The 26,918-nt window shown below is 42.0% G+C and overlaps 1 protein-coding gene across 1 annotated transcript in view; it reads left to right on the top strand.

Annotated features, from left to right (window-relative positions):
- The window catches only part of LOC139749045 (uncharacterized), a 410,591-nt gene that overhangs the window by 156,165 nt on the left and 227,508 nt on the right, over window positions 1-26,918 (top strand). Inside the window, exons 8-9 of the mRNA XM_071662507.1 lie at window positions 423-662; window positions 24,933-25,048. Coding sequence (XP_071518608.1) covers window positions 423-662; window positions 24,933-25,048 — 356 coding nt within the window. The remainder of the gene's footprint in view (window positions 1-422; window positions 663-24,932; window positions 25,049-26,918) is intronic.

Raw genomic sequence — 26,918 nt, forward strand, 5'->3', positions numbered from 1 at the left:
GTAAGAGAAATGCATTAGATGGAATGAGCTAGAGCAACGTGGTCATCAGTTGGGTGGGAATTCTGTTAATGGACCAAACGAAGGTGTTTGGAGTAATTAGGTAAACCTTTGGTCAAGTCTTTGGAGCTTGGTTATGGGGGGTAGTGTTTGATTTTGTTACATTATACATTACAGATGGAGATGGGATGAGTGCAGATGAGGCCATTGTTTTTTTTTTTGTTCCTGACCATTCCACACCAGAGTAGGAGAATCACTGAGGTGTAATTTTTTTTTGTTAGTTTCTTTTCATTTTTGGTTCACAATTGAAGAGTGATGTTTATTGTATTGGAGACCAAATGATACACCATTTCAGGCCCAGAAGGTGGGCCAGTGATGCTGTATGATGTTTATTACGTTGGAGACCAAATGATACACCATTTCAGGCCCAGGTGGTGAGCCAGTGATGCTGTATCAGCGCCGGGCACTAGGAAATATTACTGGCTCTGTGACCAACAATCTTGTACGGCCTCCTGTGCAAGGAGCTCCTGGTGGAGTTGTGGCCAGCCATGGGTATCCTCGGCCAGTTCCACCCACTCATCCCTCTGCACCCACTCCTGTTGTGGTCCCTGCTGCACCTCATTATCCTCGTCCACACCTAGTTGGACATGATACCAATATCATGTGTAAGTCATTTTATTCTGTTTCTCTCTGAGCTGTTGTGATTGTCGTAGATGTGATACATGGATAAGGTTTACTATTGGGTACAAGCATGAGAAACTTTCAGGGTGAAATCATCATACATCTTGTAGTTGAGGTTATTGTTTCAGTTCATTTTGGAAGTTTTACTGCTAGGCACTTTATTTCTTTCACCTGTGCTTCAAAATGGTTGGCTCATATCTTTATAAGGAGGAGAAAGCCCAAATTCTCACCTGCAAGAAAGAAAATTTGGCTACACTTGAGACTTCTAGGTGCACTTGGTGCTTAGATTACACAATCAGGCAGCTTCTTCCTGCAACATCTCATCAGTTTGATGCCTCATTCATGAGATCAAGAACTAATGGACCCAGAACCTGGACCCTAGAATACATTAGGAGCCTTGCCAGTTCGTGCAACGATGTCAGTTGATGGTAATCAAGGCCAAAGGAGAGATGACAAAGTGCTAAATGAAAGTGTGATGTCGCCATAGAAAATGTATAGGGGAGGAGAACAAGGCTATTTGCAGACACTGTAGTTGAAAATGTCAATGTGTGTAATTTGCTTTGTGTCATTTTAATGAGTAGTTTTATTATAGAAATTAGATTGCATGTACCTTGCAGTCCATACACCCATTTGTCTATTGCATTATTTGCCATTAGAGTGTTCATGAATTTCTGAGGTTATATTTGGATCTCAGATTTGGTGTTTAGTTTATTAGGAACATGATTTTTAATAATGACCACTTGATATGATCATGTTAATAACAAATGGGAAAATTTTCTTTCTGTTTTCTGTGTGATATTTAGAAAAGTCAAGTCAGGAGAGGGAAGTCAGGAGAGGGTAATTTGGTTTGGTAAATGGTAAAACTTCCAAAATTCAAGTGGTTTAGGACCAAGCAGTATTGGAAATTTGGAAACATTCAGACTTTAGAGACATTAAAAGCTTTACACACAAATGAATGCTAGTAAAACTAATCTGGTGAAACCACTGGGCAAAATGATAAAAAAAATTTCTTTAATTGGCAATGATTCTTTTATTGTATCATACATTCTTTTATAAGCTCATTTGAGCACAAATCAGGCAGTTTTGATGGCATGTACTGTGTTATTCTGGCACATTTTGACCATATTCAGTGTTTTGTCAGAAAAATGGAAATCTAATATAGCTCCTACGCCATATTTTGACCATTTTCACGTTTTTGTCCAACCAAAGAGATGGAAGTCTTACGTAGCTTCTGCACCCCTTTGATGTAAAACATTCAACTTACAGTCAATAAAATATGATGAATTGTATTTTTCGTATATCATTTGTACACAGGTTTCTACAGTTAGTTCTTACCAATTATACAAATTTATTATCTCTATAAACAGAATGTTGTGGGAGAAAATTTGTAATAGGAGGAGTTTTTACCTTTTTGATCATTAATGGTGATGTTTGCTTAGACACATTCAAGTTGTGTTTTATGAAGGGGGCCAAGTAAGGACTGTTTCCTCTAAGTCAGTCCTCTGTTCTTGATGCTTATTTGCTAATGCAGGAAATAGTGAATTTGTGAAACTATCATCATCCCAGTCTTTGTTTCTCAGGGCATTACATACATGCAGTCCGGAATTTATTGCTGATGAGTTTCAGAAGATATATTATATTGGATCCAAGTTAAAATATTCTAGAACTTTCATTGGTAAGTCTCTTAAGTTGGCAAAGAAATCATTATATAGAGTTAAACCCAAACTTCCCCTTGATACCAAGAATCTTTTAATTCTCCTTTTCAGTTATAATTTTATATTACCTTCCTGGTTGCCTTATTCCTTTAATGTAAATGTAGCCCTCAGCAATAACAATGCTAAAAAGAATAAATTGATCAAAAATTCTACAGACTGTGTTTACAGAATCCCCTGTAAAAGCTGTAATATGTTTTATGTTGGGCAGATTGGTAAAGATCTTTATGTTAAACTTAAGCAACATAAATATAGTACAAGAACCAGACAAAAATCAAATGCTTTGTATGATCTTGTTAAAAATTATGACAATGTTTTTTAATGGGGTAATGCTAGTTTGGTTGTTAAATGTGACTCATATACCTCAGAAAAATATAATTTAATCTTCTATTATTTATTTATATATTCATTATATTTGATCGCCACTTTCCATGTCAGGAAGGTAGCGCCAGGAAACAGATGAAGAATGGCCCCTCCCCTCATATACACATGCATATACATAAACTCCCATACATGCACATATACGTATTTATATTATACATACCATCATATGTATGGGAGGGTATTGATTGAGAGGGTGAAGGCATGTACAGAGCATCAGATTGGGGAAGAGCAGTGTGGTGTCAGAAGTGGTAGAGGATGTGTGGATCAGGTGTTTGCTTTGAAGAACATATGTGAGAAATACTTAGAAAAGCAAATGGATTTGTATGCAGCATTTATGGATCTGGAGAAGGCATATGATAGAGTTGCTCTGTGGAAGATATTAAGAATATATGGTGTGGGAGGCAAGTTGTTAGAAGCAGTGAAAAGTTTTTATTGAGGATGTAAGGCATGTGTACGTGTAGGAAGAGAGGAAAGTGATTGGTTCTCTGTGAATGTAGGTTTGCGGCAGGTGTGTGTGATGTCTCCATGGTTGTTTAATTTGTTTATGGATGGGGTTGTTCGGGAGGTGAATGCTAGAGTTTTGGCAAGAGGGGCAAGTATGCAGTATGTTGTGGATGAGAGAGCTTGGGAAGTGAGTCAGTTATTGTTCACTGATGATACAGCACTGGTGGCTGATGCATGTGAAAAACTGCAGAAGCTGGTGACTGAGTTTGGTAAAGTGTGTGAAAGAAGAAAGTTGAGAGTAAATGTGAATAAGAGCAAGGTTATTAGGTACAGTAGGATTGAGGGTCAAGTCAGTTGGGTGGTAAGTTTGAATGGAGAAAAACTGAAGGAAGTAAAGTGTTTTAGATATCTGGGAGTGGATCTGGCAGCAGATGGAACCATGGAAGCGGAAGTGAATCATAGGGTGGGGCAGGGGGTGAAAATTCTGGGAGCCTTGAAGAATGTTTGGAAGTCGAGAACATGATCTCGGAAAGCAAAAATGGGTATGTTTGAAGGAATAGTGGTTCCAACAATGTTGTATGGTTGCGAGGCGTAGGCTATGGATAGAGTTGTGAGCAGGAGGGTGGATGTGCTGGAAATGAGATGTTTGAGGACAATATGTGGTGTGAGGTAGTTTGATCGAGTAAGTAATGTAAGGGTAAGAGAGATGTGTGGAAATAAAAAGTGTGGTTGAGAGAGCAGAAGAGGGTGTTTTGAAATGGTTTGGTCACATGGAGAGAATGAGTGAGGAAAGATTGACCAAGAAAGATATATGTGTCAGAGGTGGAGGGAATGAGGAGAAGTGGGAGATCAATTTGGAGGTGGGAAGATGGAGTGAAAAAGATTTTGAGTGATCGGGGCCTGAACATGCAGGAGGGTGAAAGGCATACAAGGAATAGAGTGAATTGGAACGATGTGGTATACCGGGGTCGACGTGCTGTCAATGGATTGAACCAGGGCATGTGAAGCGTCTGGGGTAAACCATGGAAAGTTGTGTGGGGCCTGGATGTGGAAAGGGAGCAGTGGTTTCAGTGCATTATTACATGACAGCTAGAGACTGAGTGTGAACGAATGGGCCTTTGTTGTCTTTTCCTAGTGCTACCTCGCACACATGAAGGGGGAGGGGGCTGTAATTCCATGAGTGGCGGGGTGGCGATGGGAATAAATAAGGGCAGACAGTATGAATTATGTACATGTGTATATATGTATATGTCTGTGTGTGTATATATATGTATACATTGAGATGTATAGGTATGTATATTTGCGTGTGTGGACGTGTATGTATATACATGTGTATGTGGATGGGTTGGGCTGTTCTTTCGTCTGTTTCCTTGCGCTACCTCGCTAAGGCTGGAGACAGCGACAAAGCAGAATAATAATGATAATAACATATCAACTTATACATACGTACATACATATACATACACATACACAGACATGTACATATATATATATATATATATATATATATATATATATATATATATATATATATATATATATATATATATATATATTTTTTCTTTTTTTTATTTCCTTTGTCGGTCTCCCGCGTTAGTGAGGTAGCGCAAGGAAGCAGACGAAAGAATGGCCCAACCCACCCACATACACATGTATATACATACACATCCACACACACAAATATACATACCTATACGTCTCAACGTATACATATATATACACACACAGACATATACATATAAACACATGTACATAATTCATACTGTCTGCCTTTATTCATTCCCATTGCCACCCCGCCACACATGAAATCACAACCCCCTCCCCCGCATGTGCGTGAGGTAGCGCTAGGAAAAGACAACAAAGGCCACATTTGCTCTTACTCAGTCTCTATCAGTCATGTAATAATGCACTGAAACCAAAGTTCCCTTTCCACATCCAGGCCCCACAGAACTTTCCATGGTTTACCCCAGACGCTTCACATGCCCTGGTTCAATCCATTGACAGCACGTTGACCCTGGTATACCACATTGTTCCAATTTACTCTATTCCTTGCACGCCTTTCACCCTCCTGCATGTTCAGGCCCCAGTCACTCAAAATCTTTTTCACTCCCTCTTTCCACCTCTAATTTGGTCTCCCACTTCTCCTCGTTCCCTCCACCTCTGACACATATATCCTCTTGGTCAATCTTTCCTCACTCATTTTCTCCATGTGACCATTTCAAAACACCCTCTCCTGCTCTCTCAACCACACTCTTTTTATTTACCACACATCTCTCTTACCCTATTATAACTTACTTGATCAAAATCACCTCACACCACATATTGTCCTCAAACATCTCATTTCCAGCACATCCATCCTCCTCCGTACAACTCTATCTGTAGCCCACGCCTCGTAACCATATAACATTGTTGGAACCACTATTCCTTTATTTTTTTTTTTTTTTTTTTTTTATACTTTGTCGCTGTCTCCCGCGTTTGCGAGGTAGCGCAAGGAAACAGACGAAAGAAATGGCCCAACCCCCCCCATACACATGTACATACACACGTCCACACACACAAATATACATACCTACACAGCTTTCCATGGTTTACCCCGGACGCTTCACATGCCTTGATTCAATCCACTGACAGCACGTCAACCCCTGTATACCACATCGCTCCAATTCACTCTATTCCTTGCCCTCCTTTCACCCTCCTGCATGTTCAGGCCCCGATCACACAAAATCTTTTTCACTCCATCTTTCCACCTCCAATTTGGTCTCCCTCTTCTCCTCGTTCCCTCCACCTCCGACACATATATCCTCTTGGTCAATCTTTCCTCACTCATTCTCTCCATGTGCCCAAACCATTTTAAAACACCCTCTTCTGCTATCTCAACCACGCTCTTTTTATTTCCACACATCTCTCTTACCCTTACGTTACTTACTCGATCAAACCACCTCACACCACACATTATCCTCAAACATCTCATTTCCAGCACATCCATCCTCCTGCGCACAACTCTATCCATAGCCCACGCCTCGCAACCATACAACATTGTTGGAACTACTATTCCTTTATACATACCCATTTTTGCTTTCCGAGATAATTTTCTCGACTTCCACACATTCTTCAATGCTCCCAGAACTTTCGCCCCCTCCCCCACCCTATGATTCACTTCCGCTTCCATGGTTCCAACCGCTGCCAGATCCTCTCCCAGATATGTAAAACACTTCACTTCCTTCAGTTTTTCTCCATTCAAACTTACCTCCCAGTTGACTTGTCCCTCAACCCTACTGTACCTAATAACCTTGCTGTTATTCACATTTACTCTTAACTTTCTTCTTTCACACACTCTACCAAACTCAGTCACTAGCTTCTGCAGTTTCTCACCCGAATCAGCCACCAGCGCTGTATCATCAGCGAACAACAACTGACTCACTTCCCAAGCTCTCTCATCCACAACAGACTGCATACTTGCCCCTCTTTCCAAAACTCTGGCATTCACCTCCCTAACAATTCCATCCATAAACAAATTTAAGAACCATAGAGACATCACACACCCCTGCCACAAACCAACATTCACTGAGAACCAATCACTTTCCTTTATTCTTACACATACACAAGCCTTACGTCCTCGATAAAAACTCTTCACTGCTTCTAACAACTTGCCTCCCACACCAAATATTCTTAATACCTTCCACAGAGCATCTCTATCAACTCTATCATATGCCTTCTCCAGATCCATAAATGCTACATACAAATCCATTTGCTTTTCTAAGTATTTCTCACATACATTCTTCAAAGCAAACACCTGATCCACACATCCTCTGCCACTTTTGAAACCACACTGCTCTTCCCCAATCTGATGCTCTGTACATGCCTTCACCCTCTCAATCAATACCCTTCCATATAATTTCCCAGGAATACTCAACAAACTTATACCTCTGTAATTTGAGCTCTCAATTTCGTCCCCTTTGCCTTTGTACAATGGCGCTATATATATACTTGTACATATTCCTACATCCTTCCCTTTATCCATTCCTGGCAGTACCCCACCACACAGGAAACAGCATCGCTACCCCCTGCTTCAGTTAGGTAACACCAGGAAAACAGACAAAAAGGCCCGCATTTGTTCACACTCCGTCTCTAACAGACAAAAAGGGCCACATTTGTTCACACTCTGTCTGTAGCTGTCATCCCAACTAACTTGTCCCTAAACTCTGCTGAACCTAATAACCTTGCTCTTATTCACATTTATTCTTAACTTTCTCCTTTCACACACTTTTCCAAATTCGGTCACCAACTTCTGCAGTTTTTCACTTGAATCAGCCACCAGTGCTGTATCATCAGCCAATAACAACTGACACTTCTCAAGCCCTCTCATCCCCAACTGATTACATACTTGTCCCTCTCTCCAAAACTCTTGCATTTACCTACTTAACCACCCTATCCATAAACAAATTAAACAACCTTGGGGACATCACACACCCCTGCTGCAGACCTGACCTTCACTGAGAACCAATCACTCTCCTCCCTTCTTACTCATACACATGCCTTACATCCTTGGTAAAAACTTTTCAATGCTTCTAGCAGCTTACCTCCCTCACCATATACTTTTATGACCTTCCACAAAGCATCTCTATCAACCATATCATTATTTTCTCCAGATCGATAAATTCTGCATACAAATCCATCTGATTCTCTAAGTATTTCTCACACATAATCTTCAAAGCAAAGTGCCTGATCCACACATCCTCTGCCATTTGTAAAACCACGCTGCTTCTCCTCAATCTGATGGTCTGTACATGCCTTCAACCTCGCAATCAATACCCTCTCATATGATTTTCTAGGAAAACTCAACAAGCTTATGCCTTTGTAGTTTGAACACTCACCTTTATCCCCTTCACCTTTGTACAGCGGTACTATGCATGCTTTCTGCCAGTCCTTAGGTACTTCACCATGGTCCATCCATACATTGAATATCCTTACTAACCAGTCAGCATCACAGTCACCCCCTTTCATGATAAATTCCACAGCAATACCATCCGAGCTTGCCACCTTGCCAGATTTCATCTTCCGCAAGGCTTTCACTACCTCTTCTCTGTTCACCAAACCATTTTCTCAGACCCTTTCACTTTGCACACTACCCCAGTCAAAACACCTTACATCTGCCACTCTGTTATCAAACTCATTCAACAAACCTTCAGAAATACTCACTCCATATCCATCTTACTTCATCACTACCTGTTATCACACCACCCATGCCCCCTTCACTGATGTTCCCATTTGTTTTCTTTTCTTACACGCGATGTTTACCTCCTTCCAAAACATCCATTTATTCTCCCTAGAATTTGCTCTCTTTTTCAACCCTTGCACCTTCCTCTTGATCTTCTTCTGCTTTCTTTTATACATCTCCCAGTCATTTGCAGTCCTTCCTTGTAAGTATCATCCAAATGCCTCTCTTTTCTCTTTCACTAACAACCTTACTTCCTCAGCCCACCACTCACTATCCTTTCTAATGTGCCCACCTCCCACCTTTCTCTTGCCACATGCATCCTTTGACCATGCCATCACTGCTTCCATAAATGAATCCCATTCCTCACCCACTCCCCTCTCATCATTTGCTCTCACCTTTTGCCATTCTACATGCTGTCTCTCCTGGTACTTCCTCACACAAGTCTCCTTTTCAAGTTCACTTACTCTCATCACTCTCTTCTCCCTAACATTTTCTTTTTTTTTTTTTTTTTGTTGAAAACCCCTCCAAATCATCACCTTCATCTTTACAAGTTAGTGGTCAGACATCCCACTAGCTGCCTCTCTCAGCACATTAACATCCAAAAGTCTTGTCTACACGTCTATCAATTAACACGTAATCTAATAATTTCTTCTACTCACATATGTTTTTATCGAGGATGTAAGGCATGTGTACGTGTAGGAAGAGAGGAAAGTGATTGGTTCTCAGTGAATGTAGGTTTGCGGCAGGGGTGTGTGATGTCTCCATGGTTGTTTAATTTGTTTATAGATGGGGTTGTTAGGGAGGTGAATGCAAGAGTTTTGGAAAGAGGGGCAAGTATGAAGTCTGTTGTCGATGAGAGAGCTTGGGAAATGAGTCAGTTGTTGTTCGCTGATGATACAGCGCTGGTGGCTGATTCATGTGAGAAACTGCAGAAGCTGGTGACTGAGTTTGGTAAAGTGTGTGAAAGAAGAAAGTTAAGAGAAATGTGAATAAGAGCAAGGTTATTAGGTACAGTAGGGTTGAGGGTCAAGTCAGTTGGGAGGTAAGTTTGAATGGAGAAAAACTGAGGAAGTAAAGTGTTTTAGATATCTGGGAGTGGATCTGGCAGCTGGATGGAACCATGGAAGTGGAAGTGAATCATAGGGTGGGGGAGGGGGTGAAAATCCTGGGAGCCTTGAAGAATGTGTGGAAGTTGAGAACATTATCTCGGAAAGCAAAAATGGGTATGTTTGAAGGAATAGTGGTTCCAACAATGTTGTATGGTTGCGAGTCGTGGGCTATGGATAGAGTTGTGCGCAGGAGGATGGATGTGTTGGAAATGAGATGTTTGAGGACAATGTGTGGTGTGAGGTGGTTTCATCGAGTAAGTAACGTAAGGGTAAGAGAGATGTGTGGAAATAAAAAGAGCGTGGTTGAGAGAGCAGAAGATGGTGTTTTGAAATGGTTTGGGCACATGGAGAGAATGAGTGAGGAAAGATTGACCAATAGGATATATGTGTCAGAGGTGGAGGGAACGAGGAGAAGTGGGAGACCAATTTGGAGGTGGAAGATGGAGTGAAAAAGATTTTGTGTGATCGGGGCCTGAACATGGAGGAGGGTGAAAGGAGGGCAAGGAATAGAGTGAATTGGATCGATGTGGTATACCGGGGTCGACGTGCTGTCAGTGGATTGAATCAGGGCATGTGAAGCGTCTGGGGTAAACCATGGAAAGTTGTGTGGGGCCTGGATGTGGAAAGGGAGCAGTGGTTTCAGTGCATTATTACATGACAGCTAGAGACTGAGTGTGAACGAATGGGCCTTTGTTGTCTTTTCCTAGTGCTACCTCGCACACATGAAGGGGGAGGGGGCTGTAATTCCATGAGTGGCGGGGTGGCGATGGGAATAAATAAGGGTAGATAGTATGAATTATGTACATGTGTATATATGCATATGTCTGTGTGTGTATATATATGTATACATTGAGATGTATAGGTATGTATATTTGCGTGTGTGGACGTGTATGTATATACATGTGTATGTGGATGGGTTGGGCTGTTCTTTCGTCTGTTTCCTTGCGCTACCTCGCTAAGGCTGGAGACAGCGACAAAGCAGAATAATAATGATAATAACATATCAACTTATACATACGTACATACATATACATACACATACACAGACATGTACATATATATATATATATATATATATATATATATATATATATATATATATATATATATATATATATATATATATATTTTCTTTTTTTTATTTCCTTTGTCGGTCTCCCGCGTTAGTGAGGTAGCGCAAGGAAGCAGACGAAAGAATGGCCCAAACCCACCCACATACACATTTATATACATACACATCCACACACACAAATATACATACCTATACGTCTCAACGTATACATATATATACACACACAGACATATACATATAAACACATGTACATAATTCATACTGTCTGCCTTTATTCATTCCCATTGCCACCCCGCCACACATGAAATCACAACCCCCTCCCCCGCATGTGCGTGAGGTAGCGCTAGGAAAAGACAACAAAGGCCACATTTGCTCTTACTCAGTCTCTATCAGTCATGTAATAATGCACTGAAACCAAAGTTCCCTTTCCACATCCAGGCCCCACAGAACTTTCCATGGTTTACCCCAGACGCTTCACATGCCCTGGTTCAATCCATTGACAGCACGTTGACCCTGGTATACCACATTGTTCCAATTTACTCTATTCCTTGCACGCCTTTCACCCTCCTGCATGTTCAGGCCCCAGTCACTCAAAATCTTTTTCACTCCCTCTTTCCACCTCTAATTTGGTCTCCCACTTCTCCTCGTTCCCTCCACCTCTGACACATATATCCTCTTGGTCAATCTTTCCTCACTCATTTTCTCCATGTGACCATTTCAAAACACCCTCTCCTGCTCTCTCAACCACACTCTTTTTATTTACCACACATCTCTCTTACCCTATTATAACTTACTTGATCAAAATCACCTCACACCACATATTGTCCTCAAACATCTCATTTCCAGCACATCCATCCTCCTCCGTACAACTCTATCTGTAGCCCACGCCTCGTAACCATATAACATTGTTGGAACCACTATTCCTTTATTTTTTTTTTTTTTTTTTTTTTTATACTTTGTCGCTGTCTCCCGCGTTTGCGAGGTAGCGCAAGGAAACAGACGAAAGAAATGGCCCAACCCCCCCCATACACATGTACATACACACGTCCACACACACAAATATACATACCTACACAGCTTTCCATGGTTTACCCCGGACGCTTCACATGCCTTGATTCAATCCACTGACAGCACGTCAACCCCTGTATACCACATCGCTCCAATTCACTCTATTCCTTGCCCTCCTTTCACCCTCCTGCATGTTCAGGCCCCGATCACACAAAATCTTTTTCACTCCATCTTTCCACCTCCAATTTGGTCTCCCTCTTCTCCTCGTTCCCTCCACCTCCGACACATATATCCTCTTGGTCAATCTTTCCTCACTCATTCTCTCCATGTGCCCAAACCATTTTAAAACACCCTCTTCTGCTATCTCAACCACGCTCTTTTTATTTCCACACATCTCTCTTACCCTTACGTTACTTACTCGATCAAACCACCTCACACCACACATTATCCTCAAACATCTCATTTCCAGCACATCCATCCTCCTGCGCACAACTCTATCCATAGCCCACGCCTCGCAACCATACAACATTGTTGGAACTACTATTCCTTTATACATACCCATTTTTGCTTTCCGAGATAATTTTCTCGACTTCCACACATTCTTCAATGCTCCCAGAACTTTCGCCCCCTCCCCCACCCTATGATTCACTTCCGCTTCCATGGTTCCAACCGCTGCCAGATCCTCTCCCAGATATGTAAAACACTTCACTTCCTTCAGTTTTTCTCCATTCAAACTTACCTCCCAGTTGACTTGTCCCTCAACCCTACTGTACCTAATAACCTTGCTGTTATTCACATTTACTCTTAACTTTCTTCTTTCACACACTCTACCAAACTCAGTCACTAGCTTCTGCAGTTTCTCACCCGAATCAGCCACCAGCGCTGTATCATCAGCGAACAACAACTGACTCACTTCCCAAGCTCTCTCATCCACAACAGACTGCATACTTGCCCCTCTTTCCAAAACTCTGGCATTCACCTCCCTAACAATTCCATCCATAAACAAATTTAAGAACCATAGAGACATCACACACCCCTGCCACAAACCAACATTCACTGAGAACCAATCACTTTCCTTTATTCTTACACATACACAAGCCTTACGTCCTCGATAAAAACTCTTCACTGCTTCTAACAACTTGCCTCCCACACCAAATATTCTTAATACCTTCCACAGAGCATCTCTATCAACTCTATCATATGCCTTCTCCAGATCCATAAATGCTACATACAAATCCATTTGCTTTTCTAAGTATTTCTCACATACATTCTTCAAAGCAAACACCTGATCCACACATCCTCTGCCACTTTTGAAACCACACTGCTCTTCCCCAATCTGATGCTCTGTACATGCCTTCACCCTCTCAATCAATACCCTTCCATATAATTTCCCAGGAATACTCAACAAACTTATACCTCTGTAATTTGAGCTCTCAATTTCGTCCCCTTTGCCTTTGTACAATGGCGCTATATATATACTTGTACATATTCCTACATCCTTCCCTTTATCCATTCCTGGCAGTACCCCACCACACAGGAAACAGCATCGCTACCCCCTGCTTCAGTTAGGTAACACCAGGAAAACAGACAAAAAGGCCCGCATTTGTTCACACTCCGTCTCTAACAGACAAAAAGGGCCACATTTGTTCACACTCTGTCTGTAGCTGTCATCCCAACTAACTTGTCCCTAAACTCTGCTGAACCTAATAACCTTGCTCTTATTCACATTTATTCTTAACTTTCTCCTTTCACACACTTTTCCAAATTCGGTCACCAACTTCTGCAGTTTTTCACTTGAATCAGCCACCAGTGCTGTATCATCAGCCAATAACAACTGACACTTCTCAAGCCCTCTCATCCCCAACTGATTACATACTTGTCCCTCTCTCCAAAACTCTTGCATTTACCTACTTAACCACCCTATCCATAAACAAATTAAACAACCTTGGGGACATCACACACCCCTGCTGCAGACCGACCTTCACTGAGAACCAATCACTCTCCTCCCTTCTTACTCATACACATGCCTTACATCCTTGGTAAAAACTTTTCAATGCTTCTAGCAGCTTACCTCCCTCACCATATACTTTTATGACCTTCCACAAAGCATCTCTATCAACCATATCATTATTTTCTCCAGATCGATAAATTCTGCATACAAATCCATCTGATTCTCTAAGTATTTCTCACACATAATCTTCAAAGCAAAGTGCCTGATCCACACATCCTCTGCCATTTGTAAAACCACGCTGCTTCTCCTCAATCTGATGGTCTGTACATGCCTTCAACCTCGCAATCAATACCCTCTCATATGATTTTCTAGGAAAACTCAACAAGCTTATGCCTTTGTAGTTTGAACACTCACCTTTATCCCCTTCACCTTTGTACAGCGGTACTATGCATGCTTTCTGCCAGTCCTTAGGTACTTCACCATGGTCCATCCATACATTGAATATCCTTACTAACCAGTCAGCATCACAGTCACCCCCTTTCATGATAAATTCCACAGCAATACCATCCGAGCTTGCCACCTTGCCAGATTTCATCTTCCGCAAGGCTTTCACTACCTCTTCTCTGTTCACCAAACCATTTTCTCAGACCCTTTCACTTTGCACACTACCCCAGTCAAAACACCTTACATCTGCCACTCTGTTATCAAACTCATTCAACAAACCTTCAGAAATACTCACTCCATATCCATCTTACTTCATCACTACCTGTTATCACACCACCCATGCCCCCTTCACTGATGTTCCCATTTGTTTTCTTTTCTTACACGCGATGTTTACCTCCTTCCAAAACATCCATTTATTCTCCCTAGAATTTGCTCTCTTTTTCAACCCTTGCACCTTCCTCTTGATCTTCTTCTGCTTTCTTTTATACATCTCCCAGTCATTTGCAGTCCTTCCTTGTAAGTATCATCCAAATGCCTCTCTTTTCTCTTTCACTAACAACCTTACTTCCTCAGCCCACCACTCACTATCCTTTCTAATGTGCCCACCTCCCACCTTTCTCTTGCCACATGCATCCTTTGACCATGCCATCACTGCTTCCATAAATGAATCCCATTCCTCACCCACTCCCCTCTCATCATTTGCTCTCACCTTTTGCCATTCTACATGCTGTCTCTCCTGGTACTTCCTCACACAAGTCTCCTTTTCAAGTTCACTTACTCTCATCACTCTCTTCTCCCTAACATTTTCTTTTTTTTTTTTTTTTGTTGAAAACCCCTCCAAATCATCACCTTCATCTTTACAAGTTAGTGGTCAGACATCCCACTAGCTGCCTCTCTCAGCACATTAACATCCAAAAGTCTTGTCTACACGTCTATCAATTAACACGTAATCTAATAATTTCTTCTACTCACATATGTTTTTATCGAGGATGTAAGGCATGTGTACGTGTAGGAAGAGAAGAAAGTGATTGGTTCTCAGTGAATGTAGGTTTGCGGCAGGGGTGTGTGATGTCTCCATGGTTGTTTAATTTGTTTATGGATGGGGTTGTTAGGGAGGTGAATGCAAGAGTTTTGGAAAGAGGGGCAAGTATGAAGTCTGTTGTGGATGAGAGAGCTTGGGAAATGAGTCAGTTGTTGTTCGCTGATGATACAGCGCTGGTGGCTGATTCATGTGAGAAACTGCAGAAGCTGGTGACTGAGTTTGGTAAAGTGTGTGAAAGAAGAAAGTTAAGAGAAATGTGAATAAGAGCAAGGTTATTAGGTACAGTAGGGTTGAGGGTCAAGCCAGTTGGGAGGTAAGTTTGAATGGAGAAAAACTGGAGGAAGTAAAGTGTTTTAGATATCTGGGAGTGGATCTGGCAGTGGATGGAACCATGGAAGTGGAAGTGAATCATAGGGTGGGGGAGGGGGCGAAAATCCTGGGAGCCTTGAAGAATGTGTGGAAGTTGAGAACATTATCTCGGAAAGCAAAATTGGGTATGTTTGAGGGAATAGTGGTTCCAACAATGTTGTATGGTTGCGAGTCGTGGGCTATGGATAGAGTTGTGCGCAGGAGGATGGATGTGTTGGAAATGAGATGTTTGAGGACAATGTGTGGTGTGAGGTGGTTTGATCGAGTAAGTAACGTAAGGGTAAGAGAGATGTGTGGAAATAAAAAGAGCGTGGTTGAGAGAGCAGAAGATGGTGTTTTGAAATGGTTTGGGCGCATGGAGAGAATGAGTGAGGAAAGATTGACCAATAGGATATATGTGTCAGAGGTGGAGGGAACGAGGAGAAGTGGGAGACCAAATTGGAGGTGGAAAGATGGAGTGAAAAAGATTTTGTGTGATCGGGGCCTGAACATGGAGGAGGGTGAAAGGAGGGCAAGGAATAGAGTGAATTGGATCGATGTGGTATACCGGGGTTGACGTGCTGTCAGTGGATTGAATCAGGGCATGTGAAGCGTCTGGTGTAAACCATTGAAAGCTGTGTAGGTATGTATATTTGCATGTGTGGACATATGTATATACATGTGTATGGGGGTGGGTTGGGCCATTTCTTTCGTCTGTTTCCTTGCGCTACCTCGCAAACGCGGGAGACAGTGACAAAGCAAAAAAAAAAAAAAAATCTCTTTTTAAACCAGTTATTCCCAATCACCAGTCTTTTTTCAGCACAAATCCACAAGCTCTTCACCATTTCTATTCACAACACTGAATACCCCATGTCCACTAATTATTCTCTCAACTGCCACATTACTCACCTTTGCATGTATATCACCCATCATTAACACCCGGTCCTGTGCACCAAAGTTACTGACACACTCTCAACAGCTGCTCCCAAATCATATGCCTCTCATGATCTTTTTTTTCATGACCAGGTGCATAAGCACCTGTAATCACCCATCTCTCTCTCCATCCATTTTCAGTTTTAAACACATCAATCTAGAATTTACTTTCTTACACTCTATCACACACTGCCACAACACCTGCTTCAGGAGTAGTGCTACTCCTTCTTTAACTCTGGTACTGTCACCAACCCCTGACTTTACTCTCAAGACTTTTCCAAATCATTCTGCCCCTTTACCCTTGAGCTCCATTTCACTCAGAGCCAGAACATCAAGGTTTTTTTCCTCAAACATACTAGCTCTCTCTCCTTTTTTTCTCATCTTGGTTACATCCACACACATTCAACTGAAGAAGGAGTCAACCGGGGAGTGCCCATCCTCCTCAAAGGCTCAGATTGGAGTGTCTAAATGTGTGTGGATGTAACCAAGATGAGAAGAAAGGAGGGATAGGTGTATGTTTGAGGAAAGAAACCTGGATGTTCTATCTCTGAGTGAAACAAAACTCAAGGGTAAAGGGGAAGAGTGGTTTGGGAAAGTCTTGGGAGTAAAGTCAGGGGTCGGTGAGAGGACAATAGCAAAGGAAGGAGTAGTACTATTCCTGAAGCAGGGGTTGTGGGAGTATGTGATAGAGTGTAAGAAAGTAAACTCTAGATTGATGTGAGTAAAACTGAAAGTGGATGGAGAGAGATGGGTGATTATTGGTGCCTATGCTCCTGGTCATGAGAAGAAAGATCTTGAGAGGCAAGTGTTTTGGGAGCAGCTGAGTGAGTTTGTTAACAGCTTTGATGTATGAGACCGAGTTATAGTGATGGGTGATTTAAATGCGAAAGTGAGTAATGTAGCAGTTGAGGGTATAATTGGTGTACATGGGGTGTTCAGTGTTGTAAATGGAAATGGTGAAGAGCTTGTGGATTTGTGTGCTAAAAGACTGGTGATTGGGACCGAGTGTGAATGAATGTGGCCTTTGTTGTCTTTTTCTAGCACTTCCTCATATGTGTGCGGGGTGAGGGGTTGTCATTTCATGTGTGGCGGGGTGGCGATGGGAATGAATAAAGGCAGCAAGTATGAGTTATGTACATTTGTGTATATGTATATGTCTATGTATGTTTTTTTTTTTTTTTTTTCTTATACTTTGTCGCTGTCTCCCGCGTTTGCGAGGTAGCGCAAGGAAACAGACGAAAGAAATGGCCCAACCCCCCCCCCATACACATGTATATACATACGTCCACACACGCAAATATACATACCTACACAGCTTTCCATGGTTTACCCCAGACGCTTCACATGCCTTGATTCAATCCACTGACAGCACGTCAGCCCCGGTATACCACATCGCTCCAATTCACTCTATTCCTTGCCCTCCTTTCACCCTCCTGCATGTTCAGGCCCCGATCACACAAAATCTTTTTCACTCCATCTTTCCGCCTCCAATTTGGTCTCCCTCTTCTCCTTGTTCCCTCCACCTCCAACACATATATCCTCTTGGTCAGTCTTTCCTCACTCATCCTCTCCATGTGCCCAAACCACTTCAAAACACCCTCTTCTGCTCTCTCAACCACGCTCTTTTTATTTCCACACATCTCTCTTACCCTTACGTTACTCACTCGATCAAACCACCTCACACCACACATTGTCCTCAAACATCTCATTTCCAGCACATCCATCCTCCTGCGCACAACTCTATCCATAGCCCACGCCTCGCAACCATACAACATTGTTGGAACCACTATTCCTTCAAACATACCCATTTTTGCTTTCCGAGATAATGTTCTCGACTTCCACACATTCTTCAAGGCCCCCAGAATTTTCGCCCCCTCCCCCACCCTATGATCCACTTCCGCTTCCATGGTTCCATCCGCTGCCAGATCCACTCCCAGATATCTAAAACACTTCACTTCCTCCAGTTTTTCTCCATTCAAACTCACCTCCCAATTGACTTGACCCTCAACCCTACTGTACCTAATAACCTTGCTCTTATTCACATTTACTCTTAACTTTCTTCTTCCACACACTTTACCAAACTCAGTCACCAGCTTCTGCAGTTTCACACATGAATCAGCCACCAGCGCTGTGTCATCAGCGAACAACAACTGACTCACTTCCCAAGCTCTCTCATCCCCAACAGACTTCATACTTGCCCCTCTTTCCAAAACTCTTGCATTTACCTCCCTAACAACCCCATCCATAAACAAATTAAACAACCATGGAGACATCACACACCCCTGCCGCAAACCTACATTCACTGAGAACCAATCACTTTCCTCTCTTCCTACACGTACACATGCCTTACATCCTCGATAAAAACTTTTCACTGCTTCTAACAACTTGCCTCCCACACCATATATTCTTAATACCTTCCACAGAGCATCTCTATCAACTCATCATATGCCTTCTCCAGATCCATAAATGCTACATACAAATCCATTTGCTTTTCTAAGTATTTCTCACATACATTCTTCAAAGCAAACACCTGATCCACACATCCTCTACCACTTCTGAAACCACACTGCTCTTCCCCAATCTGATGCTCTGTACATGCCTTCACCCTCTCAATTAATACCCTCCCATATAATTTACCAGGAATACTCAACAAACTTATACCTCTGTAATATGAGCACTCACTCTTATCCCCTTTGCCTTTGTACAATGGCACTATGCACGCATTCCGCCAATCCTCAGGCACCTCACCATGAGTCATACATACATTAAATAACCTTACCAACCAGTCAACAATACAGTCACCCCCTTTTTTAAGAAATTCCACTGCAATACCATCTATGTATATATATATATATATATATATATATATATGCATGTGTGGACATGTATGTGTATACATGTGTATGTGGGTGGGTTGGTTCATTCTTTCTTCTGTTTCCTTGTGCTACCTTGTTAACGTGGGAGACTACGAGAAAGTAAAATAAATGAATAGATTTGTTTTCATATATTCTTGTCATATTCTTCATTAGTGAAGTAGTGTCAAAGACAGGTTTACTTAGCATTGGAGGAAGAAATATTTACTTGTCTTCCTTCTCTGCTCCTTCTTTTGTAAAAGTTAAACAGGGGTGGGGAGAATTTTCAGCCTTTTGCTCTCACCCATTTTAGTTGCCTACTACAACATGCAAAGAATACATGGAAGTAATCTTTGTCCCTAATCCCCAGGAATAATAGTTTTATATTTTTTCATTCTTTATTGCCATTTCATGTGTTAGCAAGGTAGTGTTAAGAATAGATGGTTGCTCATTATGACATCTGTTCTCATATCCGGCAGTGACAGGAGAATATTAGGTGCAATTTAAGTCATGTTAAGACTTAAAAATTTGTTTCTTTATGTAACTTGTCTAGAGTTAAATCTAAATCCAGGGATTGTAGCAAAGAACAAAAAATGTAAATTTTGAAAAACCCCTGGTATGATTCCTTCTTGGAAGATTAGTACTGAATAACATCATGCATCATCTGTGGTTAAATCTAACAGAGACTACTTTGAGATAACCAGAGATTATTTTGGTATACAACCTTCCTTTGCCAAAGCATTTTGAAACCACTCTTTATACAAAGAATATTTCTTCATGAATGATAAGGCTGCCTTTGTTAGCCCAGCTTGGCCATTATGTTAGAGCATATGATTTCAGAAAGGTAGCTGTTATTTTGGCCATTCTTAGGAACCTTCCCGAGGATAATTATGATAATTATGTTTCATCAAACATTTTTTGTCAGATGTAACCTTACTTTAGATGTCAAGGTTATACTTTGTGTGCATTGGGTTTGTCACTTGCTCATCACTTGCCCATGGGCAGCAAAATAACCTGTATGGGATGTTTATGGTCACTTTATGGTTTTTTCCCTAACCCTCTGGATCCATGTTAATATGCTCTCAGCTTGCAGAGCTGACAGGTCTTGGAGAGAAATTCAAGTTTTGCATTTTTTCTCTAAGGTAGTATCCTGCTAACAAATTTTCTAATAGTTTCTCCTGCCTTTCTTTCCTCAGTTTTTCAGAAAACTAACAGTGACCACCATTAGTTGATACCTTTGTTCCAAGAATAATGCAGTGACTAGGTTGTCCAGTGGTTGGCCAGTGGGGTGATGACCTCAGCATTGGGTGGGGATTACTGATTGGCTGAGGGCGGACCCCAAGCAAGCTAGCCATCTATTGCTGAATGGGTGGTTTAATGACAGGTGAAGGGCTAACAGCCTCTCTAGAAGGCAAGGTGATCAAGTTGATCAAGAGATCTCTCTCCTCACTGGACACCACCCCAAAAAGAAATAATTTTTCATTCTTCTGAGCTCATTTTTTGTGGCAGAAATTCATTGTACTTGTTTATTATTACTTATGGTACATGGTCTCGTCAGAGTTGTTGCAAGAATTGAATGTTAAAACTCAGCATTGCTTTAACTCATATTATTATTATACTTTGTGGCTGTTTCCTATGTTAGCAAGGTAGCGCAACAAAACAGACGAAAGAATGGCCCAACCTACCCACATACATATGTATGTACATACACTTCCACACACGCACATTTACATGCCTATACATTTCAACATATACATATATATACATACACAGACATATACATATATACACATGTACATAATTCCTACTTGCTGCCTTTCTTCATTCCTGTCACCACCACGCCACACATAAAATGACTCCCCCTTACCCCCGCACGTGCGCAAGGTAGCGCTAGAAAAAGACAACAAAGGCCACATTCGTTCACACTCAGTCTCTAGCTGTCATGTATAATGCACCGAAACCACAGCTCCCTTTCCACATCCAGGCCCCACAAAATTTTCCATGGTTTACCCCAGACGCTTCACTTGCCCTGGTTCAGTCCATTGACAGCATGTCGACAACAGTATGCTACATTGTTACAGTTCACTCTATTCCTTGCACACCTTTTACCCTCCTGCATGTTCAGGCCCCAATCGCTCAAAATCTTTTTCACTCCATCCTTCTACCTCCAATTTGGTCTCCCAATTCTCCTGTTTCCCTCCACCTCTGACACATCTATCCTCTTTGTCAATCTTTCCTCACTCATTCTCTCCATGTGACCAAACCATTTCAATACACCCTCTTCTGCTCTCTCAACCACACTCATTTTATTACCACACATCTCTCTTATCCTTTCCATACTTACTCAGTCAAACCACCTCACACCACATGTCCTCAAACATTTCATTTCCAACACATCCACCCTCCACACAACCTTTTCTATAGCCCATGCCTCACAACCATATAACATTGTTGGAACCACTATTCCTTCAAACATACCCATTTTTGCTTTCCAAGATAATGTTCTTGCTTTCCACACATTTTTCTACTCTCCCAGAACCTTTGCTCCCTCCCTCACCCTGTGACTCACTTCTGCTTCCCTGGTTCCATCTGCTGCCAAATCCACTCTCAGATATCTAAAACACTTCACTTCCTCCAGTTTTTCTCCATTCAAACTTACCTCCCAATTGACTTGTCCCTCAGCCCTACTGAACCCTTGCTCTTATTCACATTTACTCTCAGCTTTCTTTATTCAGACACTTTATTAAACTCAGTCACCAGCTTCTGCAGTTTCTCACCCGAATCAGCCACCAGCAATGTTTTTTTTTTTTTTTTTTTTTATACTTTGTCGCTGTCTCCCGCGTTTGCGAGGTAGCGCAAGGAAACAGACGAAAGAAATGGCCCAACCCCCCCCCATACACATGTACATACACACGTCCACACACGCAAATATACATACCTACACAGCCTTCCATGGTTTACCCCAGACGCTTCACATGCCTTGCTTCAATCCACTGACAGCACGTCAACCCCTGTATACCACATGACTCCAATTCACTCTATTTCTTGCCCTCCTTTCACCCTCCTGCATGTTCAGGCCCCGATCACACAAAATCCTTTTCACTCCATCTTTCCACCTCCAATTTGGTCTCCCTCTTCTCCTCGTTCCCTCCACCTCCGACACATATATCCTCTTGGTCAATCTCTCCTCACTCATTCTCTCCATGTGCCCAAACCATTTCAAAACACCCTCTTCTGCTCTCTCAACCACGCTCTTTTTATTTCCACACATCTCTCTTACCCTTACGTTACTTACTCGATCAAACCACCTCACACCACACATTGTCCTCAAACATCTCATTTCCAGCACATCCATCCTCCTGCGCACATCTCTATCCATAGCCCACGCCTCGCAACCATACAACATTGTTGGAACCACTATTCCCTCAAACATACCCATTTTTGCTTTCCGAGATAATGTTCTCGACTTCCACACATTTTTCAAGGCTCCCAAAATTTTCGCCCCCTCCCCCACCCTATGATCCACTTCCGCTTCCATGGTTCCATCCGCTGACAGATCCACTCCCAGATATCTAAAACACTTCACTTCCTCCAGTTTTTCTCCATTCAAACTCACCTCCCAATTGACTTGACCCTCACCCCTACTGTACCTAATAACCTTGCTCTTATTCACATTTACTCTCAACTTTCTTCTTCCACACACTTTACCAAACTCAGTCACCAGCTTCTGCAGTTTCTCACATGAATCAGCCACCAGCGCTGTATCATCAGCGAACAACAACTGACTCACTTCCCAAGCTCTCTCATCCCCAACAGACTTCATACTTGCCCCTCTTTCCAGGACTCTTGCATTTACCTCCCTTACAACCCCATCCATAAACAAATTAAACAACCATGGAGACATCACACACCCCTGCCGCAAACCTACATTCACTGAGAACCAATCACTTTCCTCTCTTCCTACACGTACACATGCCTTACATCCTCGATAAAAACTTTTCACTGCTTCTAACAACTTGCCTCCCACACCATATATTCTTAATACCTTCCACAGAGCATCTCTATCAACTCTATCATATGCCTTCTCCAGATCCATAAATGCTACATACAAATCCATTTGCTTTTCTAAGTATTTCTCACATACATTCTTCAAAGCAAACACCTGGTCCACACATCCTCTACCACTTCTGAAACCGCACTGCTCTTCCCCAATCTGATGCTCTGTACATGCCTTCACCCTCTCAATCAATACCCTCCCATATAATTTACCAGGAATACTCAACAAACTTATACCTCTGTAATTTGAGCACTCACTCTTATCCCCTTTGCCTTTGTACAATGGCACTACGCACGCATTCCGCCAATCCTCAGGCACCTCACCATGAGTCATACATACATTAAATAACCTTACCAACCAGTCAACAATACAGTCACCCCCTTTCTTAATAAATTCCACTGCAATACCATCCAAACCTGCTGCCTTGCCGGCTTTCATCTTCCGCAAAGCTTTTACTACCTCTTCTCTGTTTACCAAATCATTTTCCCTAACCCTCTCACTTTGCACACCACCTCGACCAAAACACCCTATATCTGCCACTCTGTCATCAGACACATTCAACAAACCTTCAAAATACTCATTCCATCTCCTTCTCACATCACCGCTACTTGTTATCACCTCCCCATTTACGCCCTTCACTGAAGTTCCCATTTGCTCCCTTGTCTTACGCACCCTATTTACCTCCTTCCAGAACATCTTTTTATTCTCCCTAAAATTTACTGATAGTCTCTCACCCCAACTCTCATTTGCCCTTTTTTTCACCTCTTGCACCTTTCTCTTGACCTCCTGTCTCTTTCTTTTATACTTCTCCCACTCAATTGCATTTTTTCCCTGCAAAAATCGTCCAAATGCCTCTCTCTTCTCTTTTACTAATACTCTTACTTCTTCATCCCACCACTCACTACCCTTTCTAAACAGCCCACCTCCCACTCTTCTCATGCCACAAGCATCTTTTGCGCAATCCATCACTGATTCCCTAAATACATCCCATTCCTCCCCCACTCCCCTTACTTCCATTGTTCTCACCTTTTTCCATTCTGTACACAGTCTCTCCTGGTACTTCCCCACACAGGTCTCCTTCCCAAGCTCACTTACTCTCACCACCTTCTTCACCCCAACATTCACTCCTCTTTTCTGAAAACCCATACTAATCTTCACCTTAGCCTCCACAAGATAATGATCAGACATCCCTCCAGTTGCACCTCTCAGCACATTAACATCCAAAAGTCTCTCTTTCGCACGCCTGTCAATTAACACGTAATCCAATAACGCTCTCTGGCCATCTCTCCTACTTACATAAGTATACTTATGTATATCTCGCTTTTTAAACCAGGTATTCCCAATCATCAGTCCTTTTTCAGCACATAAATCTACAAGCTCTTCACCATTTCCATTTACAACACTGAACACCCCATGCATACCAATTATTCCCTCAACTGCCACATTACTCACCTTTGCATTCAAATCACCCATCACTATAACCCGGTCTCGTGCATCAAAACCGCTAACACACTCATTTAGCTGCTCCCAAAACACTTGCCTCTCATGATCTTTCTTCTCATGCCCAGGTGCATATGCACCAATAATCACCAGCAATGTATCATCAGCAAACAACAACTGACTCACTTCTTAAGCCCTCTCATCCACAACAGACTTTAAATCTAATAACTGTAATTGCAGTGCCCCGCGAGCTGTGCTTGGTTGGCTGTGTATTCTATATTGCTGACTACCATGGGGAGGTCACACTTGAGACATTGCATACTTGGAAGAGAGTTATCCAGCAGCATGGTGGTGAAGTAAGTATTGATCATTATTTTGTATTCATTCGTTTGTTTATTCTGTTTCTCTTGAAGAGTGCGTTGACAGGTCAGTGGAGTAAACTTGGAGAAAGTGGGGTGTTTTAGATTCCTGGAAGTGGACATAGCAGCAAATGGAACCATGCAAGGGTAGGTGAGTCATAGGGTAGTTGAGGGAATGAAGTTACTGGGAGCATTGAGGAATGTGCAGAGGTGGCTTCTATGTGTGAAGGCAAAAATAGGTATGTTTGAAGGTGTATTAGTAGTCCCAGAAATCTTGTATGGATGCATGGCACAGGTTATACATGAGAAATAAGAAGAAGGTAAATGTTTTGGAAATTAAATGTTTGGGATCAATATGTACTGGGAGAAGAGTTATGTGATGATAGGGTTGTAGTGAACAGTTGGAATATGATTGTGGTTGTTATAACAGAGAGTTGAAGAGAGTATGCTGAGATGGTTTGGACATATAGAGGGATTGACTGACGAGAGGTTTACAAAGAGGATTTATATGTTAATTGGAGGGAACAAGGAGAATGGGAAGACCATATTGGAGATGGAGGGTTGGAGTGAATACGATTTTCATGGTTTGGCCTAAACATGCAGCTTTCATATGACAAAAAACAAATGTTGATATCAGTGAAGGGGCAAGTGGGGAGTTAATAACAAGTAGTGATGAAGTGAGCATTTTGAAGGTTTGTTGAATGTATTTGATGATAGAGTGGCAGATATAGGGTGTTTTGATTGGGGTGGTGTGCTAAGTGAGAAGGTCAGGGAGAATGGTTTGGTAAACAGAGGTAATGAAAGCTCTGTGAAAGATGAAAGCCGGATAGTTGGTGGGTTTGGATGGTATTGCAGTGGAATATATTAAAAATGGGGGTGACTGTATTGTTGATTCGTTGGCAATGTTATTCATTGTAAGTATGGATCATGGTGAAGTGTTTGAGGATTGGTGGAATGCATGCATAGTGCCATTGTACAATGGGGGTAAAGGTGTGTTCAAACTATAGGGGCGTAAGTTTGTCAAGTATTCCTGGGAGATTTCATGGGAGGATATTGATTTGAGGCTAAAGGCATGTAAAGAGCATGAGATTAGGGAAGAGCAGTGTGGTTTCAGAATTGTTAGAGGATTTGTGGATTAGGTGTTTGCTTTGAAGAATGTTATTATATTTTTATTATACTTTGTCTCTGTCTCCTGTGTAAGTGAGGTATCACAAGGACACAGATGAAAGAATGGCCCAACCCACCCATATACACATGTATATACATACACATCCACACATGCACATATACGTACCTAGACATTTCAACATATACATATATTTACATAAACAGACATATACATATATACACATGTACGTAATTCATACTTGCTGCCTTTATTCATTCCCATCGCCTCCCCGTCACACAGAAAATAAACAAATCCCCTCCCCCCGCACGTGCTCAAGGTAGCGCTAGGAAAAAACAACAAAGGCCACATTCATTCACACTCAGTTTCTAGCTGTCATGTACGATGCACCAAAACCAGAGCTCCCTTTCCACATCCAGGCCCCACAAGACTTCCCATGGTTTGCCCCAGACGCTTCACATACCCTGGTTCAATCCATTGACTGAACGCTGACCCTGGTATACCACATTGTTCCAATTCACTCTATTCCTTGCACGTTTACACCCTCCTGCATGCTCACGCCCCTGATTGCTCAAAATCTTTTTCACTCCATCCTTCCACTTCCATTTTGGTCTCCCACTTCTCGTTCCCTCCACATCTGACACATATATCGTCTTTGTCAGCTCTTTCCTAACTCATTCTCTCCATGTGACCAAACCATTTCAATACACCCTTTTCTGCTCTCTCAACCACACTTTTTAT

This window comes from Panulirus ornatus, chromosome 1 (assembly GCF_036320965.1).
Source record: "Panulirus ornatus isolate Po-2019 chromosome 1, ASM3632096v1, whole genome shotgun sequence".
Lineage (NCBI taxonomy): Eukaryota > Metazoa > Arthropoda > Malacostraca > Decapoda > Palinuridae > Panulirus > Panulirus ornatus.